The sequence below is a fragment of the Telmatherina bonti genome (assembly GCF_933228915.1).
Source record: "Telmatherina bonti genome assembly, chromosome: 13".
Classification (NCBI taxonomy): Eukaryota; Metazoa; Chordata; class Actinopteri; order Atheriniformes; family Telmatherinidae; genus Telmatherina; species Telmatherina bonti.
The window spans coordinates 31,773,029-31,790,184 of NC_136611.1; the positions used below are offsets into that span (position 1 = coordinate 31,773,029).

The 17,156-nt window shown below is 40.1% G+C and overlaps 1 protein-coding gene across 1 annotated transcript in view; it reads left to right on the forward strand.

Moving 5' to 3' along the window:
• The window catches only part of unc5db (unc-5 netrin receptor Db), a gene marked incomplete at both ends in the record, with an annotated part of 282,435 nt that overhangs the window by 236,216 nt on the left and 29,063 nt on the right, over positions 1 to 17,156 (forward strand). Inside the window, one exon of the mRNA XM_079251728.1 lies at positions 5,339 to 5,510. Within this exon, the coding sequence (XP_079107854.1) occupies positions 5,339 to 5,510 (172 nt within the window). The remainder of the gene's footprint in view (positions 1 to 5,338; positions 5,511 to 17,156) is intronic.

Sequence of the window (17,156 nt, forward strand, 5' to 3'; positions counted from 1 at the left end):
GACGTTGAGGCAATAATTGGGAGTGTCTGGAGTGGATGTCATCACCCAGAGAGGAGCGTTTACCATGAAGATGTTCCAAGAGACAGAAGCAGCTTGTAATTCAGATAAAGCAGCTGTAATAGCCGAGCTCCTTGCATAACATGTTTCTTCATAAGAAAAAAAAAAAAAAAAGACAAAAAAGTTTCCGTGAGATGGAGGCGGGTGTCAAAAGTTGGAGTATCATTACACAGGCTTTTAAGACAATTAAGGAGGTGTGAATCACAGCATAACAAGTAAACAATCAGTTGTTCTGGAGTGCAATTTAAAAGGATGTTTTTATCTAAAGCGGCAAAGAGAGAGCAGGCGTTTGTTGCACGGCTGCTGTCAGCGGGAAGCAAACCCGAACCACTGAGCTGTTTTTGGCAGGCTGGATCCTCAGCAGCATCAGTCAAACTTCAATGTTTGTTACAATAATGAAACATGCTACACCTTATCCCCAGAGAGCAGGAAAATATGGAGCAGATTCCATCACAAAAGAAACCTTCAATCACAGCAATGTGGCCTGAAAAGGTTTGAGAACCACAAGTCTGAACATGTATTCCTCAGTCTAGAGATGTTCATCAACAGTATTTATTAGCATTCAGTCTAGATGCTAATACTGAAATATTTATCTTGTCTAAATGTTTTAAATCATGTGTTGTTGTTTTTTATTAAACTAGCTTGTTCAAATAAATATTTCTCTATTTATCCTCAATTAAAGGACAGATAGTCGATCTGAACTGCACACACTTCGGTTTGAATAAAGATTTTTTTAGCCCGGATGATGCTCAAATTGTATGAGCAGGATTTTACTGGAGTTAGGTGAGAGCTTGGAAATGATTCAGACAGCTGAGAGCTGATATGTGGTGATTATATGTTGCTTTTCAGTTGCAGCTTGAGTCATGTTTAACCATCTGACCAAGGAAGCAGAGAAATATATGAATGAGCTGTTTTAGAATATGCTGAAGCTTCATTGTTTTTAACAAAAGAAACCAAAAAGATGCCGAAACTTGGAACTTTTGAGCCATTGTGGAGCAAAATAATGCATTTGAGTCTATTTAAGTGTTTACATGCAAGAGGTCATCAAGCTCAAGTGGCATTACCTGGGTATGTTCGCTGAGGTTTTACAGCTGATGTGGCTGGTAGCTGCTTCCTGCATGTGTGTACAGGCAACAGCACGCTGCACATGTTCAACATATTCCTCATTGTCAAAGTGCTGCTGATTACAACAGCTGTTCACGCCTTCTCCTTCAATGTTGTTACGATCCCCCTACAGAACTGATTATCAGCTGATCTTATCCTCCTAGGTACTCTGAAAAGTGGTTTTCCAAGCAGGAATGTCAGACTGCAGTAGCTGCGTTCAATAAAACGGAAGCATTAAAAACTCTGCCAACGCGTGACGCTAACCTCGTGTTCCTACAGACACAAATGTACAAACTGTCACATCAGTTTTGTTGTCGATCCCTCATAAATAAGTCCTCCTGCAAGAAAAAACAGCTTTCAGATTTGGTCAAATGTCTGCAATCACGTTTTATTCAAGACATAGGAGCATAATCAGCTGTCAGTGTTATGGTAGAGGATTAAGCTGTAGGACCTTCCTGCAGGAACCAGACAGGTAGGGTTGTAGATACTGCACAGAAATGGAATTTGCAAAGATGGGATTAGATAAACTTTGACTTTGACCTACTCCTCTTGAACTTTTACTTTATAAATATATACATTATATCATTATATATATATATATATATATATATATATATATATATATATATATATATATAGATATAGATATATATATATATATATATATATATATATATATATATATATATATATATATATATATATATATATATATATATAAAAACACTGCTCAAAAGATAAAGGGAACACAACACAAAAAACAACAGAAAACAACACAAGGTAACTCCAGGTCAACCACACATCTGTGAAATAGAACTGTCCACTTAGGAAGCAACACTGATTGACAATCAATTTCACATGTTTTTGTACAAATAGAATAGACAACATGTGGAAATTAGAGGCAATTGGCAAGACACACCCAATAAATATTACTTCTCAGTCACTTTTGAATGCTGGCGGTGCTTTCACTCTAGTGGTAGCATGAGACGGAGTCTACAACCCACACAAGTGGTTCAGGTAGTGCAGCTCATCCAGGATGGCACATCAATGCCAGCTGTGGCAAGAAGGTTTGCTGTGTCTGTCAGCGTAGTGTCCAGATCATGGAGGCGCTACCAGGAGACAGGCCAGTACATCAGGAGACGTGGAGGAGGCCGTGGGAGGGCAACAACCCAGCAGCAGGACCGCTACCTCCTTCTTTATGCCAGGAGGAACAGGAGGAGCGCTGCCAGAGCCCTGCAAAATGAGCTCCAGCAGGCCACAAATGTGCATGTGTCTGCTCCAACAGTCAGAAACGGACTCCATGAGGGTGGTATGAGGGCCTGACGCCCACAGGTGGGGGTTGTGCTTACAGCCCAACACCATGCAGGATGTTTGGAATTTACCAGAGAACACCAAGATTGGCAAATTTGCCACTGGCACCCTGTGCTCTTCACAGATGAAAGCAGGTTCACACTGAGCACATGTGACAGACGTGACAGAGTCTGGAGACGCCGTGGAGAACGTTCTGCTACCTGCAACATCCTCCAGCATGACCAGTTTGGCAGTGGGTCAGTAATGGTGTGGGGGGGCATTTCTTTGGAGGGCCACACAGCCCTACATGTGCTCACCAGAGGTAGCCTGACTGCCATTAGGTACCGAGATGAGATCCTCAGACCCCTTGTGGGACCATATGCTGGTGCAGTTGGCCCTGGGTTCCTCCTAATGCAAGACCATGCTAGACCTCATGTGGCTGGAGTGTGTCAGCAGTTCCTGCAACACGAAGGCATTGATGTTATGGACTGGCCCGCCCGTTCCTCAGACCTGAATCCCATTGAAAACATCTGGAAAATCATAAATTGAGAGAACTGAGAGAACATATCATGTTCCAGTAATCTTTGTCAATTAAATAAAAACAAAGTAATACCATCTGTATCCAGCCTTAAACAGAAAACGCTGTTTTGGTCTTTATCCCAGTCTAATGGCAGCTTGCTCCCAGTTTCTTGCTATTGCTGCTCATTTAAAATGTTGTAGAACAGATAAAGACGATATACTTGTGATCTTTTTCTCAACTCTAAACTAGAATTGAAAGAAAGTTCATGTTTGTTGCTGAGTTGAAATGTTCACTGTAAAATATTCTGCGAGGATTTTTTCCCTTCTCATCCACAAACCCACCGCCTCCTCATTTATATGAATGAGGGGTTGTGCTCCAGATCTGTCTCAGTCACACAACACTTACATTAAAGATAAAAAAAAAAAATGAATGTCAAAAATGCAAGTATTAGGCCTAAGTTGCTAAAAGCAAAATGCTGTTTTGATATGGCAGCAGGCTGTTTTGAATCCCATCTGCTTATGCATCGCATTTTTTTTCTACTTTAAAGCTGCAACTTGGGTTCATTGAAGGGGAGAAAGCTTAACAGAGCAACACCTTCATATCTGTGACCTCTTATCACTGTTAGCAGCTTACGGAGCTTTGTTGAGGCGTTTTTCTCTGCGATGATCCCACCGGCTCTTTCCCTGTAAAACCGCCACTGCCGCCGTCCGCCGAGACCTGTTTGCTGTAAGCCGCTTTTAATGAGCACGCTTGCAGCTCGTCATCAAATTGCAGTGACTTCTTCACCTGAGCTGAAACTAATTCCCGCTCCCCCGCTGTGTAAAAATGACCTGAACTGACAGAGCAGTGGTCCACGACGCTCTCACTCGGAGCAAGCCTGACCTGGGAGTACAAGCCCACAGGCATGTTTAGTTTGCAGCCCACCACTTTTCATAAGCTCCTCTCGTTGGTTTGTTGTTTTCCATGAAGCTTGAGCGCAGGCTCAGGAGAAAACACACAAGTACTATAGCTTCACAAGTCCGCTTTTACAAGTTCAAGTCGAGGTTCAAGTCTGATGGCTCCAGTACAGGTTAAGTTGAACGTCAGTTTTAGTTGTAATGGATCATCTGCATGTGGCTTGCTTAAGACATTATAATACCCATTGAATTTGTTCTTCACCCTTCACCTGCCTGCGTCTTGTAACAACACTGATCTTTAGCTTTAACTGACTCATACTCTGTTCCTCTTCTTCTTTGCTTTACTTCATTAAAAAAAAAAAAAAACATGTAGACTAACATTGAATGTATTTAGTCATAAATATGCTCTTAGTATATAACTTAACCATGACTTTTTAATGTGTATAAACTTCTATCCGGATCCATCGAGGACTTTTGTAAAACTTTAGATCATATCTTCTCTTTTTTTCCCTGATTGATAGAGAGGAGTGCAGAAATCCTGCACACTAATGCAGGGATGAGCAGTCCTGCAGGTTTTACATGTTTACCTGCTGCAACACATCTCATTCAAGTTACACAGTTATCCAACAGATTGTCAAACTGTACAAGTCTCATAACAATCCTTTCATTTGAATCAGGTGTGTTGCAGCAGGGAAACTTCTAAAACCCCTTTTGCTTTGTTATTAATTGATCTTATTTGAGTCCACATTTGGATCATTTTCTTCTCTTCTACTCTCATCTTTTATATAAAATAAACAAATAAAATGTCATTAGAGATTCTAAAATTATTGGCATACTGATATAATTAGCAGATATCGACATAAGTATGCAATACAGGAAATGATGTTTCGATTTTTCCTTGTTTTCATGACACAACTTTTACCCAACATGCACATTTAATAAATCACACTTCAGTTACATCTCCTCTAATTTAAAATGACAAAATATTAGAGATGTCATGTGTAGTTTTCCAGATATTTTTGTTTGTTTGGTATATCTCATTCCAACAATATTGGTATTATTTTGGTTGTTGTGTCCTGCAGGACAGATGAAGGTTTTAATCCCCAAATATTCCAGTGGTGCTGCAGCAACAGCCATTGTTGTTATTGTCTGTTCCTGTGGACACATCTGTGTTTGTATGACGTTACCTGAATGTTATGTCTGTAGAAATGACAGCAGGAAGAAGATCCAAGGAGATTATGCAGAAAATATTCCAAATAAAAAATGTTTCAGAAGTCTCAAATCTTAAATCCAAGTAGCATCTCAAGTTTTCTGAGTTTGATTCCAAACCAGGTGTGAAGTCAGTGGAAGACTTGCATGATGATAAATGGATCATATTTGTAAAAGAAAGAATAAAACTTTATTTTTAACAGGATTTCCCATCAAGCCAAGAGTGTGTCTCATAATCATTCCTTATTTCCTGTGTGTTCAGCGTCCAGACCCTGGAAGGCTGTGAGATCCTCCTGGGCCCAGAGGTGATGTACGGTCCTCCAGGTCTGGACCTCTTCTGTCCAGTTGCCATGACCATCGCCCACTGCGCCGAAGTGGACGCCGAGAGCTGGAACATCCAGCTAAAGAGGAAAACGGCGGACAGTAAATGGGAGGTGAGCGGCAGACCCGACACTTGTCGAGTAGAGAACAGCTCATCACATCTCAGGCAGCTTCACACACACCATCAGGCTCGCTTTGCTTATCGTTTTCTTTCTTCTTCTTCTTGTTCTCTGTAGCTTAATGTCAGCAGGAATGGAGGTTTTGCAGCACAGGAACTAAACAGATTTGGCAGCTCATGTTTTATTTGCTCTGGCTGGATGGGCTTTGCCCTCCTGCTCAACAGATTCCCATCCGATCCCGCCCAAACCAATCCCAAGCTCTTATCAAATTTGGAACAACGCTGTGGAAGCATCAGCGGTGCTGAATCACTTGGTTTGTTGCTTTGTTCAGCTGAAGGTCCAGAGGCGTTTTCATCTTCTCTGGTTGCTCTTTAGAAAATGAAAAGAAATTGAGAGTTTTCAAAGGGACTGCTGGGACTTGTCACAACAGATGTTAGGGGAATGCAGAGTTATCCTGTCTTGTTTACATTATATCAGGACTCAGATAAGACAACCCTCTTTTCTTTAGTATTCCCTTGTTTTGTTTTGGGGGGTTTTTCTTAGTTTTTCTGCTGTGGTCACATCACCACTATTTGCTGGTTCTTCTTCAGATGTTTTACACGCACAGCCCCAGAGAGAGATCCACCTACGCCGTGCTTCACTTTCTCTCTGCATGTTTGCTGCACATTACTAAACCATAAATAACCTGAGGTGCATGCTGATCTTGGAAAAGTCTGAAAATTCATTTCAAAAGAAACATTCAGGTGAGATCTAACAACGCCGTCCGCATCAGGTGGGAAGACTGTTATATCTTGGCCTGTAAATACTGGTTCGTTAGGTCTTTTACAGGAAAAATAGATGGATGAGACCATTTTAAAAAGCAGCTTGATGGTTTTAGCATTCACCATGCTCTCTAATGAGCTGGGCCGAGGCTTGTGGATGTGTATTTAATCAGTCTACTTTGTCAAGGTGTGGATAATGCCGGTTTTCCTGAAAGGTCACTCCTCCAAACAAGCTTTCTTTTGGGTCTTCTGCTTCTGTTGCTGGTTTTCACATGACTTCACATCGGTCTTGTAAGCTGCATGCAACATGAAGCGGTGATTAGCGTAGCTTGTTGCAGAGCAGAGCGTGCGATGACCTGACTGAGTGAAGTTACTTCAGGGTTCCTCATGAAGGCATCCAAGATAAACAGTGGCTTTCATCAGGGTGTACACTGAGTCAAAACATGCTGTTATTACTCGTTTAAAGGTTTGGTAAAGCCTTCGCTGTTAGCTTTTAGCTTCTGCTGTTGTCTGTGTAGATTAAAACTCATCAGGCAATAAAAGCCGTAGTTGGTTTTGTGATGTTCATCAATATCTGTGGTTCATCTCCTCTGAAAACACTCACTAAGGAGGAGCTTTAAAATGTGCTTGATTTGATATTTCTTTATTTCTGACAAAATAACACAATTCAATCAACAAGTTAAAAAAGTAACAATAAAGTCTGAAAACGAGCATGATAAAGCAATGCTTATTTATTCCTGCCCCTCTTTACAATTATAATCTTTTCTTTCTTATAGTCGTTAAAATAATCCCTTAATTGTCAGTTTTCTTTTTTTTTCTTCTTCTTTTTTTTATGAAAAAGAAATAACTAAATATAAAGAATAATAAATATAGACATGTTCACATTATACTCATGTACACATCTGCATGTATACATACACATATATATACCCACATACACTAACAGGATACCTCTATAGGTGGTCATGTATCTATCTATATATTTATACTCCCCTAAATACCTGCATATGTACATATATTTATGTACATACACACATCATACACTTACATACATACTTTCAGTGGCACATACCCCCACACATGTGCATATAGTTACATACATTCAGTTTTAATAGAAGTATAGCTTTTATTTATCTGATTTACATACATTCATTTTATTTATATTCTCTAAATAACATTTCTTTAATTATTTTCTTAAAATGGATTTTGTTTGGACATTGTTTGAATTCTTCCTGAAGATTATTCCATAATTTTACACCATATACTGTAAGGCACATGCTTCTCATAGTTGTTCTAATTTAAGATTAATGTAATTTCCTCATCAGATTATATCCCCCTTCACGATTAAAGAACATTTTTTTAATGTTATCAGGTAGCAAATTATTTCTAGCTTTATGCAGTATTATTACTGTTTGTAGCTCCACCAAAATGACTGAATTTTAATGTTTTTAACTTCCAATATTATGAATTTGCATGTTCCTTCACTGTCAGGTTTCTTAAATGCAATAAACAGCAACAACTTGTAAGAATTCTGCTTATTGATTTAAGAAATGACATTTTATGAATGATGCAGGTGATCCATCCTGTTTCTTTCAGCTCTGCAGATGGCAGATAGTTTGTTCCTTGTATTCCACTGAATCAGATGCATTTTGTGATTGTTAACTGAGCTTTAGGTCACAACAGGACATGTTTTTGATTGAATCAGCTACATGTAGTAGTAGCAGCATATTTTTGCTGGTTACGTTGTTTACGACCACGCTGACGTGCACCAATATATATGTGACTTTGCAAAGTTGTGGCGCTCGCCTGAAAATAAGGCTTCCCTAACACCCCCTGTGTTTTTGAGCCCTGCCAACAGCTGTATGTGAGTTGAATGCATTTTAACTTGAGCTAATGTTTAACCTCGCAGTCTTCATGATGAAGACGACAGAAGACCAGACTCCTATGAAGAATCTAGACCGTGAGAGAAACACCTGGTCGCTGTTTGTTTATGAAAAATACAACTCACAGAACTTGCGGGAACAGGAACAAGCTCAGCCGGCCAGAGCACCTCTTTAGTCCCAACCTGGTTAAAAAGTAAAAGCTGCAGTTAGCAGGTGTGACTGACTGCTGATTTATCCTGTTGGGACTGTGGGTGAGCCGATTGATCTGGCCTTGTGATCTCCGTACCTCTGGTGGGTGACAAAAGGCTACTTGAGTGTAACACCGCTGGTGTGGCAGGGGGGAAATAAAGAAACAATTACAGCTTGTAATGGTCAGGAAGAGGCATGGCTGCTGTCAGTCAGCGGAGGGGTGGGACAGGCGGAGGGGTTGTGGAGGGGTTACAGCAGGGAAGTATCGATTGATAGATCTGGCATTGTGAAACAATGAGAATTGTTCCTCTGTTGGCAAGGAACTCTTTTTATTTAGCTTTCTTCCTTCACTTAAATCTGTCACCTTTCAGCAGCACACATTGTCTCTTCCCAGCTTTTCCCTCCATGTCTTTATACTCGCTTCCCTCCAGTGATGAAGATCGTTTTAGTGGTCTGGATGAATTCCCGAAAGCTTAATCTCAAGCCCAAAAAGCATAACATCTCCCAACAACTGCCACCTTAAATTATTCGCTTGTATTTCAGGCCAGCTACCAGCAATATGATAACAAGGCAAGTGGGGAAACAAGATGGGCGTGAGGGGCGGGAGGGGGTGGGGGGGGGGGGTTGTAATGAAGAGAATATTCAGTCAAGCAGCAATGTAAATGTGAAGCTGACGTAAAGTTCTGGCAAAACCCAGCACAGGTCAGAATGCTGAGCAGCGCGGCTCGCCCCGGGCTGTTGTGGTGGTTGTCAGCTCTTAAAAGAGCATGTAATTTAGGCTGCAGTTCTCTGCTGTCTGCATTGTCTGCCTTTGTGCTGAATAATATTTCTCCTCGAGAGAATATTGAAGAGATGCAGCAGAACCTTGTGCACGCATAATTCAAACAAAGATACAACATAAAAATTCACCCGAAGCAATCAAAAAGTTTCTGGGCTTTTTTTTTTTTTTTTCGAGGAATTATGCAAGTTTGGTTTAAGGTCATTGATTCTTTGTTGCATTATTTTATGTGTTGGAATCCAGAATCAGAGCATGAGTCACATACAATTTATACTGTAACAGTTCCGGCACTTAAAATGTGTAGTAGTGGCCATGAGAGAAAAAAAAAAAAAAAGAGATGATTCCAACACACAATTTTATTACAAGTTATTATAATTCACCGTAACAAGCAGAATGACGGTCCGGCTGCTGTTTCGTGCCAAACAACTTAGTTTCACCAAGAGAAGCTTAACGGATGTAAAAGTAATCAAGTCCTATGGATGGAAATTTCTCCTTGATACCTTTCATTTACTTTGCTTATCACTGAGTTATGTGTCAGTGCAGCACCTGATAGGAGGAGAAGGAGAGTTGGAGAGTGAGAAGAAGAGAAGGAGGGAGTATAGAAGAAAAGAAAAGGGAGACAGGTACAAGAGATACAAAGCTACAGCAACAAGCAAACAACTAGCTGCTACATATGTAAAGAAACTCAACAGAAGACATCTTTTAGAAACAAAGCAAACAATCATCAGGAGCATCTGAAACAGGGGTGGGAGACCTTGGTTCTGGTCCTGACCGTTTTTATTGTCTTCCTGTTCCAACACACCAGATTCAAAAGAATGAATCACTGCGCAGATCTTGATGTTGGATCGATTTGATCAGGTGTGCTGGACCAGGGCTACGTGGAAAACCTGCAGGATTCTGAACCTCGAGGACCAGGGTTCACCACCCCTGGTCTAAATAAAGACAAAGCTGAGAAAAATATAAAGAACAAAAGCAGCAAGCATATGAAAACAAAACTGCAACTATTGGCAATTAAATCTGCAAGACAACACAGGATGTTTACTGAACTAAACGTAAGGAATGAGTTGTTTACTGGTGAGTGGCCCAAACAGCGTGTCATGGCCTGACCTACGAATGATTTGATGAAATTTCATAGCTTTAGTGAGTAGCAATTCTGTCTTTGACAAATCACAAACTCTGCAATGATACAAGTTAGATTAGATTTGCTTCGGAAGCCATATTTGTCCCAATTAGTGTAATTAATATCTGGTGAATAAACATTAAAAGCTGTTTCCAGACTGTGTCATATTTAATGTAATGGAATTAAATCAAGCATAATTGTCTTTACCCTTTAATGCTTGTCCTATATTTCAAAGTGCAGGTTGAATTGCCCTTTAATGGGGGAGTTGGGGGGTGGGGGAGGCTTCTCTTACAACTCTGCTCTTAGTGAGAAGCCACTTTAGAAAGGAAGTGTGATGGACTTAAAGTGTGAAAAGTGGTTTCACCCCGACCTGAGAGCAACAGCTGTGTACTGCCAAACGTTTGTCAAACTCAAGTGGTGTGTTATGATGCAGCTGTGATACCAGTAAACAACTATTTCTGGATTTATTAAAAACTCTGATTTTGTTTTATCTGGCAAAACATTCCAAGAGATTGCTTTTTAAATGAATGAAATAGGCTGTGTGGGCTGTTTTCTTAAGTTGTCATTTGGAAATGAATTGAATTTAAACCTTCAGTCATATAAAAGGAGGTGGTAGTTCCACTAGCTAACTGTGTGAGGAAAAAGCTTCTCAGGACTGATTATATGACATAAACGGTGCAGTAAAGAGAAAATAAAAATGATGTGAGAGCAAAGTTTCCTTCTGAGAGCTCGTGTGCTTCTGTGTAAATGCAGACTGACTCCAGACTGTTTCTGTCATGACTTTACTGTGTTTTGCTTCTGGAAATATTTGTATGTAAAAAACGTTCCTCAGATATTTTGCTCCATGTTGACATGAAGCATCACACAGTTGCTGCACATCATGATGAGAATCTCCCGTTCCACCACACCCCAACGCTGCTCTGTTGGACTGAGATCTGGTGACTGTGGAGGCCGTTGGAGGACAGTGAACTCATCGTCATGGTGGAGATGATGTGAGCTTTGTGACATGGTGCATCATCCTGCTGGAAGTTTCCATCAGGAGATGCTACACTGTGGTCTAGAGTCTCTTGGGGTCTTACAAATGCAAAATTTCACCGAGAACCCCTCTAACCAGCATTTATGTTTACTTTACATATTATTTTATATTTTTTATATATTGTTTACTTCTAACAACAACAGGTTCATGTTAATAATATCATTTTAAGACTTTGTCGTTTCAGCATTGACAGCACTCAAATGCAACTTTTTTGTTTTCACTTTTTATTGACTTACTTGGACTTTTATATTTACCGTTTGAATTTAATGAAACAGGTGCAACAGGATGTAACATGGTTCCAGTAAAGAGGATTAAACATTGTGCTGACAGTGTTGGCGTCATTACTCAAAAGAAACATTTACTCGTTACTGCATTTGAAAAGTAACGTCACTACTTAATACTTTCCTGTTTCTTTATTCACCATGTGGACAAACACCACGCAGACTGTCTGCAGGAAGAATTGTCCACAGGATAACAGAAGCTGTGATGAGGTCATGCTGTGATGATACAGGCGACTAAAAGCTATAAGAACGTTTGTACGGCTGAAGTTCCCGGCACATCATCAACAGTTTTCTTGTGTAGATTAGATCCATTAACTTTTTCTTGGAAGAACTGCACCCCCATTTTTGATGAAGTTTTACTGAGTGCACTGAAGGAAATGACAGTATATACAATAATGAATGAATAAATAATAACAGCACCAGATCAACAACCTTGTGAAGCTTCCTAAAGAGAAACAGCTTATCAACATGACTTTTCAGACACTGCAGCCACAACATGTGAAAACCTGCAGAAGCTTTCACTAAACGTCTTTAGGAAGCGCTTTCTTCTGGTCTCTTTTACACAGAAAGCTTCATAACCTCATTAAAATCCAAATTATAAAGAATGTCGGTGATAAGTGTAAGGATTACTGACATGATGTTACCCAGTTTGAGGCTGAAATATGATCCTAGACACTTTCTGCTGTTTATGTGTGTTCCTATGCAGACATGTCATGTTTGTTCATTTCTGCCCAGTAAGTCTGTACTGGACCAGTCTAAGTCATCCCCCAGAGGCCCGTTCGAAGGAAAATGAACATATGATTGTAAAGTATCATGGTAAGATCGAGCTGACCTGATGTAACACCATGCAGAGACCCCCCTCCCTTTCTTTTTTTAAATAAATATCAAAGTCATACAGCTCTTCCCAACTACTGAATTTTCTACTTGATAAAAACACAGTGGGCTTATGCGTGCAGTGGTTTGCACATACTAAAACGTGTGCAAGATAACTGCACACACAACAAAAAATTACAAGCTGGTTTATTAACAGCTGAGGGTTGTGTCTTAATTTGTGCACAAAAACAGCGCAACTGTTGGTACGTCCAACCTAATGTTTAATATGGAGCGTTCACGGTCTGTTCTGTGTTTGTTGGGAGGAGAAAATGTAAATATATTAATTCAACACCTGCAATGTGATTTATTAAACCTGAGAGCAATGTTGCTGATAGAAACTATGTTTAAAAGGACATGCAGGCAGTCTGTGTGTTATTGTGTGTTACTGCGCACATGATTGCAGTTCTTGTCACATGAAGGAGACACTGAAACAAAGCAAGAAGACCCAGAGAACACGTTCTTCACCCTCATGTGAAGATTTGTGGGATAAACAAAGAAACAATAATCAAAACAGATGGCTTATCCAGCATTTTGGAGCATTTGGGGGAACTCAGGATGGACGTGGAGAGGAATTATGTACACCTGCAGATGACAGATATTGCATGTCACAGCTGGGATCCTCCAGATGTGCTGTCCAAGTCCTAAATGTTACATGTCGCCAGATGGTTCCGGTTATTAGGTTTTCATGCACGAGGCAGATCCTAAACTGAAACCAAAAAGGTTTTTTTTTCCCCATTTCTTACGCTGTTTTTCTTTTATTCAGCTGTTCTCTTTATTCAGTCTTTTTACTTCATCTTCTGTCGCATTTAATCGACAGCATTAACTTTTCCATAAATTTGCTCCACAGCGTTTATTTGTGTGTCTTTTACACTAAATACCCCGCAAACTGTGGTTTAACCCCACAGAAAATTCTAGATTGCACACACAGACTGGGAACACAACAGATCCGGCTTTAGCAGTGCCTGTACATGCGCCATTGTGCCTCCATGTCAAAGAGGTGGGCTTTGCATTTTGAGTGTGCACACAGGGGCGGGATTTGGCATTGTGGCAACGGGTTCATTTGGATCAATCAGCACTCTTGAATGTGCATAAGATGCTGATTGACAGAATAGCTTAACAGTTATATAACAATTAGACTTTTTAGGTAAATTCCTCCCCAAAATGACAGGCTCCTAAACTCTGTGGGCCCCTGGGCTTCAGCCCAGATAAGCCCGGGCATTAACGGTGGAGTATGTAAGATTTTCAATATTTTCTAAATAAATTACCTAATAAAATAACTACAATCATAATTAGATAGTTTTTTGAACATGTAGGTTCCAGTCTGTCTATATTTGATGCGTTATTTAATTACAAGTTAAATTGATGACAAATGACAAAAAGCACATTTTTTTTACTGGTAGGCAAACATTTAAGAAGTGTCTTTGTCATTAATTAAACTTTAATAACACATCAAATATGGACAGACTGGGACCTACATATTTAAAAAAACTATCTAATTATGATTGTAGTTATTTTTTTAGTTAATTTATTTTTAAAATCCTACATATTCTACCTTTAAGGCGGCCTTGCGGGTAACGCAGGTTAACGCATTTCTTCAGTTTAGTGAAGTAATTTTGCTTATTATATTTGAAGTGTACCTGTGATGGACTGGCAAGCTGTCCAGGTTGTACCCTGCCTTTCACCCAAAGACTGACAGGATAGACTCCAGCTTCTCCGCGACCCTTCATCGGACTAAGCAGTTAGGAAAATGAATGGAGGGATATTTGAAGTGTAATGTGTTACTATACTTTGTTACCCAAAAAGGGGTAACAAACATTGCTGTCAGTCTCTCGTTTGGCCGAGAAACTACCTTTTTAAACTACGTTTCCCGACGTTGTCCCATATTTTTCCCATATTTTAATGTACACTGATGCAAGGAGGGAAACACACAGCAGCCACTACAACCTCCTTTACCACACCGAAAGAACTTCACCAAACCATTCTAAGTTGGTGCTACAAGATCCAGTGTGAGCAAAAAATATCCTCCCACAGCACTGACACAAACCAGGATGGATCCATACTTCCAGTGGAACATTCCAGGCAACATTTTTTCCTCTTTTGTTGTCCAGCTTTGATGAATAACGGTGTGTTCACACCAGACGCGTTTTCAGTATCAAGAGCGTCAGGTTTACATGTAAAGTCTATGTGGAGGCGTGTCAAGCATCACGCGGTGTGTTTTTAACGTTTGCCACGGCGGTACGACTCGCATCACGCACCAAAAATTTAAAGTCCTCATAAAGTCTCAAGTTTTCCCTAGTTTCTCCCTGCTTGTCCTGTTTCTATTGTCTGAAGCTGCTGCAGAGAACAAACTATTCTGATTCCTGCTGAAAAGTTCAGTCAGAAATGAAAAATTCTCGTGCCATCATCTCGTTAGCTGTAAAAAAAAAAAAGTAATCTCTTCCAGACTCTGTATTTTTACTCCCATTCCTCCGACTTCAGACCCATGTTTACCTAACCTTACCTTTGACAAACTTAGGTAGTGTGAAAAAAAAGATATTTATATATTTTCAATAAAATTTTGTGATATGTGCAGGCGTTCTGAGGGAAAGGGGAAAGGAGAGCAGGGGGAACGTGAATGAACTCTAGATTTGTGTCGCTTTGAGATTTCACTCTAATATTAAAAGGGCACAGAGATCTTTAAAGCTTCTAGGCTGGAAATAATGACTTACCACTGAGATTTAAACTAAAGAGACAGAGAGAGATGGTTTGAAGATGCATAACACCTGCAAATGCACTGTGCCATTAAAAAAAACCCCATTTCAGCTGCCATTAAAATGCACATGACTCACAGAAGAGTCCTCAACACTCCCGGCTACAGTATGTTATTATTCATTGCCATAATGTGTGTTAAGCTGTGCTTATGAGGATGCAGAAAGCATAAATGCAAAACACATTTACATAAGATATTCACAGGAGTCTCAGCACCTGACATGAACAAAGTAGTAATATTTCACCTAACATATTTTTGATGATGCGCTTCATATGCCAGAAGCAGCTAAATTGGGCCCAGTGTGTTTTAATTTAATGCGATTCTATTGATTTTTTTTTTTCTTCTTCGTTGTGGTTCAACACTAAGCTTGACCAGATTATCCAGGTTTAAACTTGAACATCTTTTTGAAGTTCATAAAGTTCTTTTTTGTGCTCTAAAGGTAATAAGCCTGTTTGAGTCGAATCTTCAAAGAGAGGATTCTGATTAATGCTAAAAATTCATGCAGAAGTCACTGAATGTTCATCATTTCATGCTAGATGTTGGTTTTGTTATTAGAGAATAAAAAAGGTATTCATTATAGTCCAACCGGTGGAGCTTTCCCTGTGACCTCTTCACGGTTGACTTTTGCCTTCCTTGAAGACCGGTCTCCTGCAGGTTTTCCAAGTGTTCCTGATGGAACACACATGACACATACTCAGACAAGCTCTGCACATCTTTGCCAAATATACACTGATTTGAATCAGGTGTGGTGCAGCGAGGACACTTGGTAACCTGCAGGACACCAGTCCTCGAGGACCAGGATTGAGGATTTCAGTTGTACATGAAAGGTGCTATACAAATAAACTTGCCTTGTCTAGCTTTGATTTTTATTTCGCATGTGCTATGCTGCCCTCCCGGAGTGTGATGCCCCCCGTATGGACCACCTTCCCTCTCTTTGTTACCATTCTGCCACATTTGTTGAGTCCAGATAACACCTGCTGTAGATCCTGGTGGTGCGGATCAGTGAGATGATGTCTCCATGTAGAGGAGGTAACTGATGGTGCCACTATTCCTGTGTGGGTGTCTACAGCCTGATTCTTGCTAAATAATTGGCACAGGGGGGTTCAGGTCTTTGCAGACCAGCAGCAGGGACAAGGCATCTCCTTGTTATAAGCCACATTGGATGCAGACTTGTGTAGGTGGCTCGAAGTTGGTTCTTAGAGTGCTGTTGATCTTGTACAGCTTCAGATATTCCAGGATCCATGTATTCCATTGTATTCCATTCCATCCATTGAGGCACTGGGTTTCTGTTTATCAGTCCAGGCATTGCACCGGTTTGTCTGTGTGGTTTTGCAGTTTGGGGCGACAGCATTTGTTATTTGGCTCCTCTGGCGTCTTTACTACTGCCTTTCTGTGTCTTTGTCATGTTTTAAGCCATGTGCCCATTTATCGTATTGCCTGTCAACTGCAACACCACTGGTGAAGCTGAGGTGGTGAAGTACCACCAGGAAGTTTCCTCGCTGATCTCAATGCAGCAGTAGGAACAATGCTCACTATGACCGTCACTGAAACCAGTGATCTGAAATACGGCTCAGCAACAGTATACATATTTACACATAAACATATAAACATACTCGTGCAAGTACATTTGCGTCTTTGTATTTTCTTACAGAACACACACATACATATTTGTACAGACAAACAGTATATAGTTATATATACCTTGGAGAAGTAAAAATGTTGTCACAGCTTAGTTTCCATAATCCATTGAAATCCTATTTTTAAAAAAAACAGGAAAGCATTATTTACAAACGTTTGCTTTGAACATTATGGATATTTCTCAGTATCCAGCAGCTTTTTACCAGTATGCTTCGAAACCTACCTTAAAACTTACAATAAATGTGAAAGTCTGTGCATTTTAAATGTTATTATTGAGATGAAGAAGCATCTGTCTGAACACACTCAGTTGTGCAATGACTGTTTGGTATGTG